The following is a 20,818-nucleotide window of genomic DNA, read 5'->3' on the forward strand; positions in this document are numbered from 1 at the left end:
AGGGGTTCCCCCTTATGACTCGCAGGGAGTTTTCCCTGTCAGTTCTTTCTTGGAAGGTGGCTTTTCTTGTGGCCATCACTTCGATCCGCCGCGTTTCCGAGTTGGCGGCCCTTTCTTGCCGACCTCCCTTCTTGGTTATCCACCAGGACAAGATGGTCCTCAGCCCTCCGCCCTATTTCCTTCCTACGGTGGTTTCCACCTTCCACCTCAACGAGGACATCGGTCTACCTTCCTTTTGTCCAGCTCCTACTCATCCTCTGGAGCAATCGTTGAACAAGCTGGACCTCATCAGGGCAGTGAGGATCTACCTGGCTAGAATGGCCGCTTTCCGGAAGACTGATTCTCCTTTCATCTTTCCTGATGGCACGCGCAGAGGCCTGTCGGCTTCTAAGGCAACTATTGCTCGCTGGATCAGAACGGCAATTTTTGGAGGCTTACCGGGTCAAGAACAGAGTGCCCCCTCCTGGGATAAAGGCTCACTCTACCCGGGCAGTCGGCGCCTCCTGGGCGGTACACCACAGGGCTTCCGCCCTACAGCTTTGCAAAGCGGCAACCTGGTATTCCATCCACATGTTCGCCAAATTTTACAAGGTCCATATCTATGCTTCGGCGGACGCCAGCCTAGGCAGAAGGCTCTTGCAGGCGGCAGTGGTGAGTCCTCTGACCTGATGGAAGACTGTTTTTCCCACCCCAGGGACTGCATTGGGACGTCCCATGGTTCCTGTGTCCCCCAATGAGGGGATAGAGAGAACAGGATTTTTGGTTGCTTACCGTAAAATCTGTTTCTCGGAGCCTTCATTGGGGGACACAGCACCCTCCCATGTTGTTCGGTTTCTGTGGTTCTGTGTTCTATGACTGTTCTCACGTTTACAGTTCTCATGTTTGTGATTGTTATTTCAATCTTATTGTTTTTCTCCTACTGCTTTTTCACTAACTGAATATCCTACTTCCTGTCGGTGGGGTGTACACTGCAGAGGAGGAGCTTACTTTTTTTTGTGCATAGTGTCAGCCTACTAGTGGCAGCAGCATACACCCATGGTTCCTGTGTCCCCCAATGGAGGCTCCGAGAAACAGATTTTACGGTAAGCAACTAAAAATCCTGTTATTCACCCAATATTCTAGCAAACTTTCAGTATTCTATAATTGCCTGAATCTGTGTCAGGATAATGGTCCTTTGGTTTTCCGTTATCACTTTTTTCTTTTAGGTACCAAAATAGCACAGGCCAATAAATTTAATGACCCTGATGATCCCTGCAAAATCCTGGTGGCCACAGATGCCATTGGAATGGGGCTGAACTTGTAAGTTCAAATTTTGTCAACTTTACTTTATATACAACTATGTAATTAGTAATCAAATGTTTATTAATACTGTAAAATACTATATACTGTATTTGCCTGAGGATAGAAGCCATTGAAGGTAAAAAGTTAGATGGCTGGCATGAAAGTGTTAGGGGGTATGCGCACACGTTCAGGATTTCTTGCAGAAATTTCCTGACAAAAAACGGACATTTCTGCCAGAAATCCGCGTGCGTTTTTTGCGCGTTTTTTTCCGGAGCTTTCCCAATGCATTAAATAGCGGGAAAAATGCGAAAAATCCACAAAATTAATGAACATGCAGCTTTTTTTTTTTTACCGCAATGCGTTTTTTTTTTTGCGGAAAAAAACGCATTATGTGCACAAAAATTGTGGAATGCATTCTAAACGATAGGATGCATATGTATGCTTTTTATCGCGAAAAAAAAGTGAAAAATCCTGAACGTGTGCACATACCCTTAAAGGGTAAGGCTGAGTTTACACTGAATGATTATCGTGAACAAGTGTTCTTAAGAAACAGGCGGCCAATCACCCGATAAAAAATCAAAACGCTTGTTCATCAGGCGAAATGATTCTTTGTGCATCATGAAAGATCATATCTCTCGGCAGTGCACCATTCTGTGGACGCAAGACTTAATTTTTGTTTTTTTTTTTACTTTTTGTTTGTTAGGGCTGACATTTGAGAACAATGGCAGCCTGTGTGCTGAGCTACCTATTTCAGATCATTTACTGTGGCCTACCTGTGTAAACAGGTTATTAAACTGCGGTGAATGTTTACCAGTCAGCGGTTGTTTAGTGCTTTAACCTACACTGCTTTTCTGTAGCACAGAAAATAACAAAATGTGGAATTTTATAAAAATTTTATAAAACCGTAACAAAATGAATGTGCCGAGAGAATCTGTTACAATAGGTCACTTTTTTTTTTTATTAATATACGGTATGCAATTTATTTTTTTCTTCTAATAATCCACGATATCCTTTCAGGAAGCCATTCTTTTCAGTGAACAGAGTTTTACTATACTGTAATTGGACTAGTTTTCCACGCAGGCTGAAGCACTCTGATGTTAGTGGGGCCTGTAATATTCTTATCTTGCTCTTGGTCGCTGCGCTTGTGCCAACCATAATGTCACAGTAGCAATAGCTCTTGGGTTACGAAAGCGTTCTCTTGTTCTATACCTTTGGCCTAACTATCCTGATTTACTCTTATTTTTCCTATTTCTACTGTTAGGAGCATAAAGAGAATTATTTTTAATTCCTTGGTAAAGCCAACAGTGAATGAGAAAGGGGAGAAAGAGATTGATACGATCACCACTTCCCAGGCTCTGCAAATAGCGGGCCGTGCCGGCAGATTCAGCTCTCTGTTCAAGGAAGGAGAAGTTACCACCATGGTCCAGGACGACCTGCCCCTGCTGAAGGAAATTCTGGAGCGACCAGTCCAAGATATACAGGTGACGTACAATAGAGGCTGTTAGAGAAAAGGGAGTCTTTATTAGCAAACACCAGGATATCTCAGTGATCACAGAACATGTGTGTGTTTTCCTGGCGATTTGCTTTAAAATGGGGTATCTTATCAAGATGGCACCTTTTCAAAAGGAAACCTTGTCATGGTTCAGATCCTTACTGCCAGGCTGTTTGCTGACAATCCCAATAATAAGCTGGTGTTGGGGGAACTAGCGGCCGGCCATACATTTCTCTGAATAGCCAACAATGTAATATATGGCCAAGTTCATCAACACCGGAGCTGTTTTAGTGGCTTTTCAATCTGGCGAACAATAGTGAATCCCAAGCATATGACCATTTGTTTTGATGGTCATATTCCCTAATAGGGCATAATGATGGGCTGTATAGGTCCCATATTAACCCCTTCACAACATTTGACGTCTTTATACGTCATTTTCAGATAGGTATTCCAAACCAAAGATGTATAGGTACGTCATAACACACGTGCGTGGCACAGGAGCTATACCAGTGTGATCGCCGCCGGGAGCTCGGCTTAGGTGATCGCTGAGACCCGGCTGTCGCTGCTGGAAGCAATGCCTGCACCGCTTCCAGCTGTTTAATTCCTTAAATGCCCTGATCTATATCGATCGCAACATTTAGGAGGCTAGGAGAGGGAGGGGTTCCCTTCAGATCGTCGCCCCCATGACATTATCGCAAGAGTCCGATGGTCATCATGGCAACCAGAGGTCTTCATCACAGCCGTCTGGTATGCCAGTGACAGTACGAGTCCTGCTGTGCGCCCGAAAAGTGGTTTACCCCCCACATATGAGGTATCTGCATACTCAGGAGAAATTGCACAACAAATTGTACAGTTCATGTTCTCCTGATACCCTTGTGAAAATGTTTTAAATGTTTTATTTGGGGCTAAAGCAACATTTTTTGCGGAAAAAAGTAAAATTTTAATTATTTTCCTTTCACACTTCTTTAGTTCTTGTGAAACTTTATCTATCTATCTATCCTCTCAAAGTCACTTCAAATGCAATGTGGCCTCTAAAAAAAAAAAAATTGGTGTTTGGAAAAATAAGAAATTGGTTATCAACTTTTAACCCCTATAACTTCCTAAAAAAAATTGTTTCAAAAATGATCTAAAGTACACATGTGGGAAATGTTATTTATTAACTATCACAATCTGGTTTAAGGGAATAAAAATTGAAAGTTTGAAAATTGTGAAAATATTGAAATTTTGGCAAAAATGTCACAAACGCAAAAAAAATGTCGACCAAAGTTTACCACTAACATAAAGTACAATGTGTCACTAGAAGACATTCTCAGAATCAGTGGGATGCCTTGAAGTGTTCCAGAGTTATTACCTCATTAAGTGTCACTGTTCAGAATTGTAAAATTGGGCCCGGTAATGAAAGTGAAAACAGGCTCTGGGGTGAAGGGGTATTGCCTTAGATAGCCGAACGCTGTTCTCCGCCACCTCTGGCACTTTCATTAGAGAATGAATGGGGCAGTGGAGCATGCACATTGCTGTTTATTTAATCAGAGGACAAGTGTCATATTCTGGTGATCCCTAGGGTGTTTCTGTAAAAGTTACCTATCCTTTGGATAGGTTATAACCTTTATTGCCAGAATGCCCCTAAAGTAAAATAATCTGTTGTAATAAATTTCTTCCAGTTAGCTCACTAGTAAGACATGTTTGCTTTGTGTATATAACTACTACATGCCTGCCCAATCCCAAAATTTCAGACTTGATACCAGAGTCAAAGTGGTAGACTTGGCTTCTTGGTCCGTCTCAGCCAGATGTCCGTATTGCCGGCTTCCCATAGTGTAATGAAAGTAATTATTTAATTGTATAGAACTTGTGAAGCAGTTGCTTCTTTTTGTGACTATTTTCCTCTTTATCAGGCTGCCGGGCTGCATCCCACAGCGGAGCAGATAGAAATGTTTGCGTATCACTTGCCTGATGCTACTCTCGCTAACCTCATCGTAAGTATGCTGCTGAGTCATACTGAGTTTTGCATTACAGGGTACTATTAGTTAGACTATTCTACCCCTTTCACTGTGTTTGTTCTGAGAATTAGAGTGAGGCACTGTATCCTCATTAACCAGATATTTTTGGGGGGTATTTATCCTTTTTAGGAATTTATCACTTACCATTTTATTTACCTCTCTCCATGTTTTAGGACATATTTGTCAGTCTCTCTCAAGTGGACGGGCTTTACTTCGTTTGCAATATTGACGATTTTAAATTTGTTGCTGACATGATCCAGCATATACCATTAAACTTGAGAGTTCGCTATGTGTTTTGTACGGCACCTATAAATCGCAATTTGCCATTTGTATGCACGTCACTATTAAAGGTGAGTTACCTTCTTATATCTGAAATTATTAGCTCCCATAGCTTAAATTTGTATTTTCCAGGTCATCAATCCTGACAGCACCTATGGAAGACATCCTCCTTATTCTTACCGGGACAGGAAACGAGAGGTTAAAAGGATCCTCCCATATCCACCCCTCCAGTGTTTTTTCCTGTCCCAGTGAGGATAAGAACGACAGAAGAGCTCTGGCGTATCCCTGGCTGTACCTGACTGACCCAGGGCGGATCGGGGGGCCCAACCTCTCCCTTCCTGCTGTCAAGTGGTCTGCGGCCGACACCCTCCAGTGGGGTGTCCCTCAGCCTACCTGGTGAGGGCTGCTCCTGGGCTGCAAGACTGTTCCTCCTGCCGGGAGTCTCACAGCTTCGGCACGCTGAATCTCCTGCGGGCATGCTTCCAGCGACGTCATCTCTGCAGGCCGGGCAGAGTACTTCCGTGTTGAGTCCAGCGAAGCAGGGATCCGAACGGTGCCCTGGATATGGGTATCATATAAATAGGGTCCTAGATGTCTGTAGGCTGCCCTACAGTATGCTTGGACATGGAGAATCTGCCAAGGCTGAGGCTAGCTCTTAACAGAGCCAGGGGCATGTGTATAGACTAGTGAGATACTCTCTTAAAGCCTTCACCCCCACACATAGAAACACATGGCATGTACTCTGTGTATTCTGGTGGGGAACACCCACCTCGGCAACACCCAAAAGGGATGTCAAGAAAGCAGGGAATTGTAGAAGATGTGCTATCTGTAACATCAAGCTACTGGACACTTGGCAGAAGCATCTATGCAAACCCTGCACCTTAAAAGAGAGAGAGGAGAGGAGCAGTCATCTCTACCTTTGGATATGAGGTCCAGAATTAGAAAGGAGGTACAGGCCTTGATCTCGGGGCTGGTCCAAACGCATACTTCACAGCCCGGGTCCCAGGGTGGTCCCTGTGCCAAGAAACCAAGGGAGATAGAGTTGTCCTCTGAGGAAAACATATTTTCAGGCGAATCTGACTAGGAAGAAGGGGAGATGTCTGCCGACACACCAGAGGGAGGGAATAGATACCTTTTCTCCTCTGAGGACACAGACAAAACTCCTTCGAGCAGTAAGAAGCACTATGCAGGTGGAGGAAACCCAGAAGCCTCTCTCTGTACAAGACGAGATGTTTGAGGTCCCAGAGGAACAGAGTCTTCCAGCCACATCTGTTCAATGATCATGGAGGAGTGGGAAGATGACGAAAAAAGGTTTGTTATTCCCAGAGACTTCAAGCTTTGCCTGCCCTTTGAGCCAGAGGATATCAAAGTCTGGGAAGACATCCCCAAGATCGATGTTCCCATAGCCAAGGTGGCGGAGAGGACCTAGATCCCCTTCGAGGACTCTTCCAACCTAAAAGAACCAATGGGTTGGAAGGCAGATGGTCTCCTGAATAGAACCTGGGAGATGTCGGCAGCATAATCCTTGCCAACATCGCAGCGACTTTGGTGGCTTGATGCATGCATCTGTGGGTCCACGACCTGGAGGAACACTTAAGGTCCAAGACCCTCAGGGACTGTATTCTGAAAACCCTTCCCCTCTTAAAACTTGCTACCGGATTCATGGCTGATGCATCAGCAGAATAAGTTAGATTCGCAGCAAGGAATAGGTCCTTATCTAATGCTGCCCGGAGGGCTATTTGGTTAAAGACTTGGTCGGGGGATACACAGTTAAAAAACAAGCTGTGTTCCAGTCCCTTCTCGGCAAGAGTGTTTGGGCCTGTACTAGATGATATCCTAGAAAGGGTTCACCGAGGAGAAACCAAAGAAATATCAGCCCTTTTGTAGACCCCAACCCAACCAGAGGTCTGGTTATAAGGGGAAGGGCAAGTCACGCAGATGGAGCTACCTTAATGGAGGTAGGGGTAAGGACTGCCATCTTCGGTTCAGGCTCAGGAAGAATGCAGTGAGAGTGGGGGGATGGCTAGGGCGGTACCTTGGAAGTTGGCAGGAGATCTCAGAGAATCATTGGGTGTTGGGGATAATTTCTTCGGGTTGCAAAACAGTTTGCCCATACCCCGCCAGCGAGGTTCTTAATAACAAACTCCTGCGTACAGTCAGCCGTTTCCCCCATGTGGACAGATGTCCATGATCTAAAGATCGGAGCAATAGTCCTTGTGCCTGAGCAAGAAAAATGTGAGGGCCACTACTCCAGTCTCTATTCAGTAAAGAACCCTTGGGGGAGAGCAAGACAATAATAAACCTGAAACCCCTAAACCGCTGGATAAATTGCAAAAGATTGAAGATGGAGTCCATCAGGTCTACAATCCCCCTAATAGACAAAAACGTGGTGATGTGTTCTCTAGACTTAAGAGAAAAAATGTACTGCCACGTTCCCATCCATTCTTCCTTCCAACAATACTTAAGGTTCGCTCTGATGGTCCAGGATAGAGTCCGTCACTACCAATTCCGTTGCCTTCCCTTTGGCCAAGCCTTGGCACCCAGAGTGTTCACCAAGCTGGTGGCGGAACTGGTTGCCTACCTAGACGATTTCCTGATCATAGCCGGCTCCAAGGAACAACTATGGAGCACTGATGGACCTCGGTCTCCATGTTGCAGAAACTAGGATGGGTCATAAACTGGAAGGAGTCGGGTCTCTTTTCAGGATCCAGGAAGAGGTTCCTGGGGATTCTCCTAGACTCCCACCTAAGAACATCTTTTTTTTGTCAATAGAGAAGCAGTCTGCCATAAGGGACAGGATCCGCCAATTCACGGCATGCTGTGTCAGCGCTGGGGAGTTCCACGGGTAAATTTCTTCGCATCCAAAGAAAAAATGCGAAGATCAGGAATTTTTTTTTTTCCCCCTAAAGTCCCTAGACAATCCGGTGGCCATCGACTCACTATCCCAATCCTCAATATCAATCAGCCAAACCAGATCTCCACTTTGCACTGACGAGGGGCAGTACCCCGAAATGCAGTGTCTGCAAATTGAGATTCTGGTTTAGCTTTTATCCTAAGTCATGTGACAAGGCTCGTTAAAGGGTTGACTGTTAGGATTGCTACTTCCAATAGGTGGCACTAGAGTTCTAGTCCTCTTCCTCTCTGAAGAGACAATTTGCATATTTCCAAGAGGAGCACTGCGGCTTTAAAGGTACCTTCACACATAACGATATTGTTAACGATATCGTTGCTTTTTGTGACGTAGCAACGATATCGTTAATGAAATCGTTATGTGTGACAGCGACCAACGATCAGGCCCCTGCTGGGAGATCGTTGGTCGCTGAAGAAAGTCCAGAACTTTATTTCGTCGTTGGATCTCCCGCGGACATCGCTGGATCGGCGTGTGTGACACCGATCCAGCGATGTCTTCACTGGTAACCAGGGTAAACATCGGGTAACTAAGCGCAGGGCCGCGCTTAGTAACCCGATGTTTACCCTGGTTACCATCCTAAAAGTAAAAAAAACAAACACTACATACTTACCTAACGCTGTCTGTCCCCCGGCGCTGTGCTCTGCACTCCTCCTGCACTGGCTGTGAGCGTCGGTCAGCCGGAAAGCAGAGCGGTGACGTCACCGCTGTGCTTTCCGGCCGCTGTGCTCACAGCCAGTGCAGGAAGAGTGCAGAGAAGCACAGCGCCGAGGACAGACAGCGCTAGGTAAGTATGTAGTGTTTGTTTTTTTTTTACTTTTAGGATGGTAACCAGGGTAAACATCGGGTTACTAAGCGCGGCCCTGCGCTTAGTTACCCGATGTTTACCCTGGTTACCGGCATCGTTGGTCGCTGGAGAGCGGTCTGTGTGACAGCTCTCCAGCGACCAAACAGCGACGCTGCAGCGATCCGGATCGTTGTCGGTATCGCTGCAGCGTCGCTTAATGTGAAGGGGCCATAAGTCTCCTTACCTCGACATGTTTATCATGTCACTCTACGAAAGGAGAAACGATCCTTCTTGGATCCCGGTCAGATGCCTCTCAATCAGCCAAACCAGATCTCCACTTTGCACTGATGAGAAGGAGAAGGTTCCCTCTGCTGAGGAAGATGTCCGTGGAAGATCCCATCCTGCTTCCAAGAAGAAAAGATCTTCTCTACCAGGGCCCAGTGTTCCACCACAATCTGGACAGTCTGCAGCTTCGGCATGGATCCTGAGAGGCTGGTCCTGAAATTAAGGGGGTTGTTCGATGAAGTGATCTCTACCCTTCAAGCAATCAGGAAATCCGTAACCTCTGCTATATATATAACAAGATCTAAAAGCGTTTCTGCACAGACTGCGGGGAGTCATCGGTGGGTGTAACTCGCTCGGTTATTCCCAGGATCCTTGATTTCCTGCAGATGGGTTTCAACAAAGGCCTTAAACCAAAGACCCTAAGAGTGCAAATTTCAGCACTAAGTGTCTTCTTTGCCTCGCCCTTATCAGCCCACCCCTGGATAGCTAGGTTACCCAGAGCCGTACAAAGGCTGAGACCTTTGGTGAGAAGATCTGTCCCATTTTGGGATCTGAACCTGGTGCTCAATGCACTATGTAAGCATCCATATGAACTAGGTAGCAGTATGGACATTGGCAGACTTTCGTTTAAAATGGCCTTCCTAGTAGCGATTTACATCAGCAAGAGGGTAGGAGAATTACAGGCCCTGTCAATCAAGGACCCTTATCTGCAGATATTTGAAGACCTTAGTACAGAGGCTCGACCCTGCTTTTCTCCCCAAGGTGGTGTCAACCCCGAATTTGAACCAGGAAGTTGTACTTCCCTCCTTCTGCCAGCACCCTAGAAACTCCAGGGAACAGTCCTTTCACTGTGTAGATGTTAGGCAGATGGTAAAAAGGCGGCAAAATTCACAATAGCAACGTGGATCAGATCCACAATTGGCCTGGCCTACAAGGCTGAGGGGAACCTCCTCCCGAGACACTAAGAGCCCATTCAACTAGAGCCATAGCCACCTCATGGTTGGAAAGGGGGGGCATCAGTGGATCAGATTTGTAAGGCTATAGCGTGGTCCAGTCTGAGTACCTTCTCGAGACATTACAAACTAGACGTAGTCTCAGGGAAAGTGGCCTTCGGTAAGAAGGTTATTCACACAGTGGTCCCACCCTAGATCACCATACTTTGGTATTCTTCATAGGTGCTGTCAGGATTAATGACCTGGAAACCGGTAAATAGACCTACTGGTTATTGTTTCCAGGATTCCACCTGACAGCACGGCTAGTTCCCTCCCTTCTGAGAAATTCTATACTTATGTGATGTAATGTTTATATAAAGAATGATCAATAAATTCTGTTGCATCCATTCTGGTGTGATATTTAGAAAAGACACTGAGGGGTGGAGATGGGAGAGTCCTTTTAACCTCTCGTGTCCTGTCCCAGTAAGGATAAGAAGGATGTCCTCCATAGGTGCTGTCAGGATGGATTCCTGGAAACACAATTACCGATAGGTCTATTGATGGTTTTCTTTTGGTGAAAGGGGCTGTCCATTCCCAATTTCCCAAGCGATCTGACGTCTGGTTTGGAGAATTTCTGCTGGTGGCACAGTGGCTAAGACAAGCATTTTGCCTGAACATGTATGGGACACTTGGGGTTTGGAATTTTGCAACTTTCCCTCATGGAGTGCACCAGTGTCTCTCCACTGTCGCAACACGGGAGAAATGGGATGGACAACCTCTTTAAAGGGACACTGTCACCTGAATTTGGAGGGAACAATCTTCAGCCATGGAGGCGGGGTTTTTGGGTTTTTGATTCACCCTTTCCTTACCCGCTGGCTGCATGCTGGCTGCAATATTGGATTGAAGTTCATTCTCTGTCCTCCGTAGTACATGCCTGCACAAGGCAATCTTGCCTTGCGCAGGCATGTACTATTTAAGACAGAGAATGAACTTCAATCCAATATTGCAGCCAGCATGCAGCCAGTGGGTAAGGAAAGGGTGAATCAAACACCCAAAAACCCCGCCTCCATGGCTGAAGATTGTTCCCTCCAAAATCAGGTGACAGTGTCCCTTTAAAGCTATGTGCTCACAGCATAGAGTAGAAGAAGCTGATGGTGAAGCTGCTTCAGGAAAGCGACTGCTGGCATTTTCCTGAAGCAGCTTCGGCTGGGAAAACTCTATGGGTGTTCTGGTGTCTAAAATATGCCATGTGCACAGAGCCTAAATTTTGTTTGCCATTCTAATAAACTTCTGTCTTGGCTATTTTAGTTTGCTCGTCAGTTTAGCAGGAATGAGCCACTTACCTTCCAGTGGGTCTGTAAGCATGCCAAATGGCCTGTTTCTCCTCCGAAAACTATCAAAGATCTGATGCATCTTGAAGCTGTACACGACATCCTTGATCTTTATCTATGGTTAAGGTGAGATTAAACTATGTTCATATTCCCATCAGTTACAGACATTTGGGCAGATAGACTGCATTCTTTTGCTTGAACTGTGAGATGTGGCTGTAGACACCTTGTCAGACAGCTTTATCTAATACCCCTACACATACATGCATGCTTTAGCTGAGTGTGAATGGTTATTTTACTGAGATTGTCTGCTGACATTATATGGATTGTCTGGTGATAAACCACAAGTCTGCAGTCACTCTGTGTGAATCCTCAGCACTCATATACTTGCAGTCTCATGGCTGCCATTCCCGGTGCTTAAAGTGACTGCAGACTTGTCATTTTACACCAGACTACACCTTTAAAGAGGTTGTTCCCTTTCAGAAAAAAATTACAATATATTTAGTTCTTTACTTGCCCTTGCTAGGTCCGGTGCTGGGTCTCCTCCGCTACCCAGGTCTCTTTTTTTTTTTTTTTTGTTGGGGCAATGGTGCTGTGATTTGACAGTACAGTAGCTATTTACTGAGCTAAGCAGCTCTACTGATGTACACAGCTGCTGTAATTAAGAATCCTTAGGACCAAGATGAGTTGAATGGCTTTTATTTCCACTTAGTGGACCATCCAACCTTTCAATGCCTCTTGGTCATAAGGATTCTTTACTGCAGCCCAGCCCAATATCGTGTTATAATCCAAATTATGAGGCAGGGCACAAAACATAGTACCTAGGACTAATATTCTGGTGATCCAAAACAATATTGTCCAGATTAGTCACTATACTGGAATAGACAACACGACATCGGGCTGCGCTGCTGTAAAGAATCCTTAGAACTGAGATGAGCTTCCATTAAGTGGAAATAAATAAAAACTGTTCAAACTTTTAGGAAAGTGAGGTATGGCCTACTGTAACTAATGAAGAGGCGAGGGAGATCTAGCCTTACTAGGGGGTGAGACCTGCTCTGTTATTAGATGTTCATATATCATGAAGACTAGTAAAGTTAACGAAGGGTGGGAAAGCCAGCTGATTTACAGTATACTCTAAAGTGACTTATCTTTCTGTTTCTCTATCAGTTACCGCTTCATGGACATGTTTCCGGATGCTGGTCTTGTCCGGGCGATTCAGAGAGAACTGGACATCATCATTCAGACAGGCGTTCATAGCATCACCAAACTCATTAGAGCCTCAGAAAACAGGGCGGCGCTACAAATTGTCAATGACATTTCTACGGATTCAGAAACTGTTCTGGGAGACACTCAGAAACCCGGACCCAGAAGAGTCAGGGGAACCAAGCCCGCGTCAATAAACTCCGAATCGCAGAAAGCATCTCTCACCTCTAGACTGGTTCAGGATGGACTCCTTACACCAGATATGTTAAAACAGCTGGAGAAAGAATGGATGTCTCGGCAGCACATTCGCGGGAGCCAGATCAGATTAAATGAACTGGATATTTTAAAAAAGAACAGAAAGAAGAAATAGCACAGCACATTATGTCCACTTTTATATTTTAGTTTTATAAAAAGAAAACGCTGTATAAACAAAAATGGTAATGATTTTGTAAGGGGTGAAATTTACTGAACACGGTGTGGGACACATCAATTTAGAACAGAATCATGCAATGAAGGCCGGACGCAAAGCCGGTACGAGGGTGATGCAATTCTCAATCTATAGAGAAGGGCACATTCTTCATGTACCCTTAAAAGTTGTGCATGTAAATACAAAGCTTTATTGGCAGGATAAAATAACCATTAGTTTTGCCAAAGCACAAATGTGTAGATATCGCTATCAAATTGTATTTATTCTATTAAAAATGAGGAAAAAATATACATATTTTGCAAAATGTTAAAAGTAACTACCCGCCATAAAAAAAAAAAAAAATTTTGAAGGCTATAGCGTTCTTATTCCTGGTACATGGAGCAAGAATGCTACTGAGTTTGAAACATGTTGTTTTTATGAAGGATAGTCACTTCAAATGCTAGATGGATCCTTTACCTTTATTGGATATATGTACCTAAAACACCATGCAGTGGTGCGCTCTCCAGGCTTCCCCACTGACTAGATTCATTTTGGAAAGGGTGAGCTGGCTCATTTTGTTTGTTTGACTCTTAAAAGTTACAGACCATTATTCTTTGTGCAGTGATATAAAGCACATATGGACGACTGAAGTGGCCAATATTTCTCCACAAAGTCCAAGGTGCCATAAATAGTCACACTAAATATGACAAATCTCAAACAAATAGTCTTGGCATGCATTACAACGCGATTGTGGTCATTAAACAACCATTGATCAGATACTATTAAGTACCAAGCACAACTGCAGAGAACAGAAAAACAATCAAAATCCCAATAAAATAAGTATAACCTTTATTTGAAAACTACATAAGATGTAAAAGGACAAGGGAGCAGACAAAAATGCACATATGAACAATGGGGCACATATCCACTAGACCGCATGTTGCTCACAGAGTAATATAATCAAAGTAACACCACATAATACAGGTTATGACTAATTCATAATTGAAATATCCTACATAGCCTGGGAGGACAAGAGACAGAAGCTGTACAAAACAAACATACAAATGGCAGCAATAGAGGCATCAATCAAGCAAAAAGTGTCATGTGCATGATATTGCGATATGATCACTATTTCCATCATCCCATATGGCAGACGAAATATCATGTAGTCCCTGCCAGGCACTTGTATATACGTAAGAGACCCAATCATGGATAAGTATTAAGGTAATTATTGTACCTGTACAGGTCGATAGAGAAACACCCTGAAGTCCACAGGTGGACACGTGTCCACCCCAACGTGCTTTTCAGCGGAGCCTTCATCGGGGGCGGTGCATACATGGACAGACAGGTCTAAATAAAAAAAGGGGTGTCTAGTGTTATGGCTGGCAATCAGGCAACACAGCGTGCAGTAATCAGCGCACATACAGAGATCTGGCAATAACCAAAAACAATAGGACGAGCTCTGAGACGTGGAATCTCTGTAGACTGCAGTACCTGATCTATCCTCACACAACTATAAGCAGCAGTGGATTGCGCCTATCAACTACCTATGCAACTCGGCACTGCCTGAGGAGCTGACTAGCCTGAAGATAGAAATACAAGCCTGACTTACCTCAGAGAAATACCCCAAAGGAATAGGCAGCCCCCCACATATAATGACTGTTAGCAAGATGAAAAGACAAACGTAGGAATGAAATAGATTCAGCAAAGTGAGGCCCGATATTCTAGACAGAGCGAGGATAGCAAAGAGAACTATGCAGTCTACAAAAAACCCTAAAACGAAAACCACGCAAAGGGGCAAAAAAGACCCACCGTGCCGAACTAACAGCACGGCGGTGCACCCCTTTGCTTCTCAGAGCTTCCAGCAAAAGTTAATAGCAAGCTGGACAGAAAAAACAGAAAACAAACTAGAAGCACTTATCTAGCAGAGCAGCAGGCCCAAGGAAAGATGCAGTAGCTCAGATCCAACACTGGAACATTGACAAGGAGCAAGGAAGACAGGCTCAGGTGGAGCTAAATAGCAAGGCAGCCAACGAGCTCACCAAAACACCTGAGGGAGGAAGCCCAGAGACTGCAATACCACTTGTGACCACAGAAGTGAACTCAGCCACAGAATTCACAACAGTACCCCCCCCTTGAGGAGGGGTCACCGAACCCTCACCAGAACCCCCAGGCCGACCAGGATGAGCCACATGAAAGGCACGAACAAGATCTGGGGCATGGACATCAGAGGCAAAAACCCAGGAATTATCTTCCTGAGCATAACCCATTTGACCAGATACTGGAGTTTCCGTCTAGAGACACGAGAATCCAAAATCTTCTCCACAATATACTCCAATTCCCCCTCCACCAAAACAGGGGCAGGAGGCTCCACAGATGGAACCATAGGTGCCACGTATCTCCTCAACAACGACCTATGGAATACATTATGTATGGAAAAGGAGTCTGGGAGGGTCAGACGAAAAGACACCGGATTGAGAATCTCAGAAATCCTATACGGACCAATAAAACGAGGTTTAAATTTAGGAGAGGAAACCTTCATAGGAATATGACGAGAAGATAACCAAACCAGATCCCCAACACGAAGTCGGGGTCCCACACGGCGTCTGCGATTAGCGAAAAGCTGAGCCTTCTCCTGGGACAAGGTCAAATTGTCCACTACCTGAGTCCAGATCTGCTGCAACCTGTCCACCACATAATCCACACCAGGACAGTCCGAAGACTCAACCTGTCCTGAAGAGAAACGAGGATGGAACCCAGAATTGCAGAAAAATGGAGAGACCAAGGTAGCCGAGCTGGCCCGATTATTAAGGGCGAACTCAGCCAACGGCAAAAATGACACCCAATCATCCTGGTCAGCGGAAACAAAACATCTCAGATATGTTTCCAAGGTCTGATTGGTTCGTTCGGTCTGGCCATTAGTCTGAGGATGGAAGGCCGAGGAAAAAGATAGGTCAATGCCCATCCTACCACAAAAGGCTTGCCAGAACCTCGAGACAAACTGGGAACCTCTGTCAGAAACAATATTCTCAGGAATGCCATGTAAACGAACCACATGCTGGAAGAACAAAGGCACCAAATCAGAGGAGGAAGGCAATTTAACCAAGGGCACCAGATGGACCATTTTAGAAAAGCGATCACAGACCACCCAAATGACCGACATTTTTTGAGAAACGGGAAGGTCAGAAATGAAATCCATCGAAATATGTGTCCAAGGCCTCTTCGGGACCGGCAAGGGCAAAAGCAACCCACTGGCACGTGAACAGCAGGGCTTAGCCCTAGCACAAATTCCACAGGACTGCACAAAAGCACGCACATCCCGTGACAGAGATGGCCACCAGAAGGATCTAGCAACCAACTCCCTGGTACCAAAGATTCCTGGATGACCGGCCAGCACCGAACAATGAAGTTCAGAGATAACTTTACTAGTCCACCTATCAGGGACGAACAGTTTCTCGGCCGGACAACGATCAGGTTTATTAGCCTGAAATTTCTGCAACACTCTCCGCAAATCAGGGGAGATGGCAGACACAATGACTCCTTCCTTGAGGATACTCGCCGGCTCAGATAACCCCGGAGAGTCGGGCACAAAACTCCTAGACAGAGCATCCGCCTTCACATTTTTAGAGCCCGGAAGGTATGAAATCACAAAATCAAAACGAGCAAAAAATAACGACCAACGGGCCTGTCTAGGATTCAAGCGCTTGGCAGACTCAAGATAAGTAAGGTTCTTATGATCAGTCAAAACCACCACGCGATGCTTAGCACCCTCAAGCCAATGACGCCACTCCTCGAATGCCCACTTCATGGCCAGCAACTCTCGGTTGCCCACATCATAATTACGCTCAGCAGCAGAAAATTTCCTGGAAAAGAAAGCACATGGTTTGAACACTGAGCAACCAGAACCTCTCTGTGACAAAACCGCCCCTGCACCAATTTCAGAAGCATCAACCTCGACCTGGAACGGAAGAGAAACATCAGGTTGACACAACACAGGGGCACAGCAAAAACGACGCTTCAACTCCTGAAAAGCTTCCACGGCAGCAGAAGACCAATTAACCAAATCAGCACCCTTCTTGGTCAAATCGGTCAATGGTCTGGCAATGCTAGAAAAATTACAGATGAAGCGACGATAAAAATTAGCAAAGCCCAGGAATTTCTGCAGACTTTTTAGAGATGTCGGCTGAGTCCAATCCTGGATGGCCTGAACCTTAACCGGATCCATCTCGATAGTAGAAGGGGAAAAGATGAACCCCAAAAATGAAACTTTCTGCACACCGAAGAGACACTTTGATCCCTTCACGAACAAGGAATTAGCACGCAGTACCTGGAAAACCATTCTGACTTGCTTCACATGAGACTCCCAATCATCTGAGAAGATCAAAATGTCATCCAAGTAAACAATCAAGAATTTATCCAGATACTCACGGAAAATGTCATGCATAAAAGACTGAAAAACAGATGGAGCATTGGCAAGTCCGAACGGCATCACCATGTACTCCCTGACAACCCCAGCTGGTTACCGACAAAGAGTTCCAATCCAATACAGGATTATGGGTTTGTAGCCATGGCAACCCCAACACGACCACATCATGCAAATTATGCAGTACCAAAAAGCGAATAACTTCCTGATGTGCAGGAGCCATGCACATGGTCAGCTGGGCCCAGTACTGAGGCTTATTCTTGGCCAAAGGTGTAGCATCAATTCCTCTCAACGGAATAGGACACCGCAAAGGCTCCAAGAAAAATCCACAACGTTTAGCATAATCCAAATCCATCAGATTCAGGGCAGCGCCTGAATCCACAAACGCCATGACAGAATATGATGACAAAGAGCACATTAAGGTAATGGACAAAAGGAATTTGGACTGTACAGTACCAATAACGGCAGAGCTATCGAACCGCCTAGTGCGTTTAGGACAATTAGAAATAGCATGAGTAGAATCACCACAATAGAAACACAGTCTGTTCAGACGTCTGTGTTCGTGCCGTTCTACTTTAGTCATAGTCCTGTCGCACTGCATAGGCTCAGGCTTACTCTCAGACAATACCGCCAGATGGTGCACAGATTTACGCTCGCGCAAGCGACGACCGATCTGAATGGCCAAGGACATAGACTCATTCAAACCAGCAGGCATAGGAAATCCCACCATTACATCCTTAAGAGCTTCAGAGAGACCCTTTCTGAACAAAGCCGCTAGTGCAGATTCATTCCACAGAGTGAGTACTGACCATTTCCTAAATTTCTGACAATATACTTCTACATCATCCTGACCCTGGCATAAAGCCAGCAGATTTTTCTCAGCTTGATCCACTGAATTAGGCTCATCGTAAAGCAATCCCAGCGCCTGGAAAAATGCATCAACATTACTCAATGCAGAATCTCCTGGTGCAAGAGAAAACGCCCAGTCCTGTGGGTCGCCGCGCAAAAAAGAAATAATAATCAAAACCTGTTGAATAGGATTACCAGAAGAATGAGGTTTCGAGGCCAAAAATAGCTTACAATTATTTCTGAAGCTCAGGAACTTAGTTCTGTCACCAAAAAACAAATCAGGAATCGGAATTCTTGGTTCTAGCATCGATTTCTGATCAATAGTATCTTGAATCTTTTGTACATTTACAACGAGATTATCCATTGAGGAGCACAGAGCCTGAATATCCATGTCCACAGCTGTGTCCTGAAGCACTCTAATGTCTAGGGGAAAAAAAAGACTGAAGACAGAGCTAAGAAAAAAAAATGATGTCAGGATTTCTTTTTTCCCTCTATTGGAAATCATTGGAGGGCTCCTTGTACTGTTATGGCTGGCAATCAGGCAACACAGCGTGCAGTAATCAGCGCACATACAGAGATCTGGCAATAACCAAAAACAATAGGACGAGCTCTGAGACGTGGAATCTCTGTAGACTGCAGTACCTGATCTATCCTCACACAACTATAAGCAGCAGTGGATTGCGCCTATCAACTACCTATGCAACTCGGCACTGTCTGAGGAGCTGACTAGCCTGAAGATAGAAATACAAGCCTGACTTACCTCAGAGAAATACCCCAAAGGAATAGGCAGCCCCCCACATATAATGACTGTTAGCAAGATGAAAAGACAAACGTAGGAATGAAATAGATTCAGCAAAGTGAGGCCCGATATTCTAGACAGAGCGAGGATAGCAAAGAGAACTATGCAGTCTACAAAAAACCCTAAAACGAAAACCACGCAAAGGGGCAAAAAAGACCCACCGTGCCGAACTAACAGCACGGCGGTGCACCCCTTTGCTTCTCAGAGCTTCCAGCAAAAGTTAATAGCAAGCTGGACAGAAAAAAACAGAAAACAAACTAGAAGCACTTATCTAGCAGAGCAGCAGGCCCAAGGAAAGATGCAGTAGCTCAGATCCAACACTGGAACATTGACAAGGAGCAAGGAAGACAGACTCAGGTGGAGCTAAATAGCAAGGCAGCCAACGAGCTCACCAAAACACCTGAGGGAGGAAGCCCAGAGACTGCAATACCACTTGTGACCACAGAAGTGAACTCAGCCACAGAATTCACAACAGTCTAGCCAATAAGATTGCCACATATGTCGGAAGTGACGCATGCGGCACCATAGTAACCAGGCGGTGCTGGCATCATGTGACGTCAGTCAGCACATATAGAGGCCGACAGGCATCCAGGGACCATGAGGCGCATGCGTACTAGACCTACTATTACATATTTTGGTGCCAGACTACCAAGTACGCTGATATATAAGCAAGCTTAGATATCAGTTTACCTGACAAGCAAGTGATTTGTTCATTCAGCGGGTGGTTGACAGCCTGTTTATGCTGCATGCCTGTCGTGAAACAAGTGTTTCTAGAACCACCTGTTCTCGATAATCAGCCAGTGTAAATGCAGCTTTACTCTAGTAGCCACCACCATAGCCTATATTCAGGATGCATTGTTAAAAAAAAAAAAAAAAAGTTATGTTTCTCACTTCTGTAAAATTGTCATTATATAACATGAAGAACCTCTCCTTATTTACGTGGAGTGCAGGACTTGGTTTGGCTACTTCGGCATGCACCGCTCCTTTAAGAATCAAAACTCGATGCACAGATAAAATTATAAAAAAAAACTTTTTATTGTAGATTCTGTAATACTGCTCAGCAGATTGATTGCGGCTGCAATTCTTATTTGTGAAAATACAACTTCTCACCAACGTTACATGAGCTTAAATAAGGTTACTTGGTGAGAAGTCCGCACCCAGCGAGAAAAGCTGTTGAATAATTAATTACTAATAATATCAAATGTCTGCTAAAGTAAGATCTTAATGTGAATAGCTAATACAGAGGAACCACACATGATAGAAAGGTTTTTGCTAAAGATAGCTGCAAATTAGTTTCATTACAGCATACATGTTAATTACAAAAATAAATATAATAATTTCTCTCGCCTCTCATTGGGGGACACAGGAACCATGGGTGTATGCTGCTGCCACTAGGAGGCTGACACTATGCACAAAAAAGGAAGCTCCTCTGCAGTGTACACCCCATTGACTGGCATTAAGAACTTCAGTTTAGCTTGGTGTCAGTAGGAGGTGGACACGGGTCTTTCATTAGACCCCTATCTACCTCAATGTGCGTAGTTTCCTTTCAGGTTTTCCGGAGGGATACAGGGTGAACAGTCACACCTGTAATCCCACAATACGGGCTATGAGTACGGTGTGTACTGCCACCCCGTATCCTCATAGATCCCTCAGCAGGACCATGATCCTAGCATACAAGCGTGCTCAGAAGTCCGGTCCTAGCTCTGTCCCCCACCCACTCGCCCACCAGAGCCTGTCAGTTGGAGGAGACGACGTCCATCAGCTCCCTGGACGTCTGATATCTTCCCCGGATTGAGGTTAGTAAGGACGGCGTGGGATGTTTTAGGTGAGTAATCCACATACCCCCTCC

At 45.0% G+C, this 20,818-nt stretch overlaps 1 protein-coding gene across 1 annotated transcript in view; it reads left to right on the forward strand.

The window, feature by feature from the left end:
• SUPV3L1 (Suv3 like RNA helicase) overlaps window positions 1-13,246 on the forward strand; it is a 43,867-nt gene extending 30,621 nt beyond the window's left edge. Inside the window, exons 10-15 of the mRNA XM_069753410.1 lie at window positions 1,206-1,299; window positions 2,543-2,762; window positions 4,666-4,746; window positions 4,944-5,120; window positions 11,270-11,418; window positions 12,457-13,246. Of these exons, the coding sequence (XP_069609511.1) occupies window positions 1,206-1,299; window positions 2,543-2,762; window positions 4,666-4,746; window positions 4,944-5,120; window positions 11,270-11,418; window positions 12,457-12,862 (1,127 nt within the window). The 3' untranslated portion in view covers window positions 12,863-13,246. The remainder of the gene's footprint in view (window positions 1-1,205; window positions 1,300-2,542; window positions 2,763-4,665; window positions 4,747-4,943; window positions 5,121-11,269; window positions 11,419-12,456) is intronic.
• The last annotated feature ends 7,572 nt before the right edge of the window (window positions 13,247-20,818 follow it).

This window comes from Ranitomeya imitator, chromosome 2 (genome assembly GCF_032444005.1).
Source record: "Ranitomeya imitator isolate aRanImi1 chromosome 2, aRanImi1.pri, whole genome shotgun sequence".
NCBI lineage: Eukaryota > Metazoa > Chordata > Amphibia > Anura > Dendrobatidae > Ranitomeya > Ranitomeya imitator.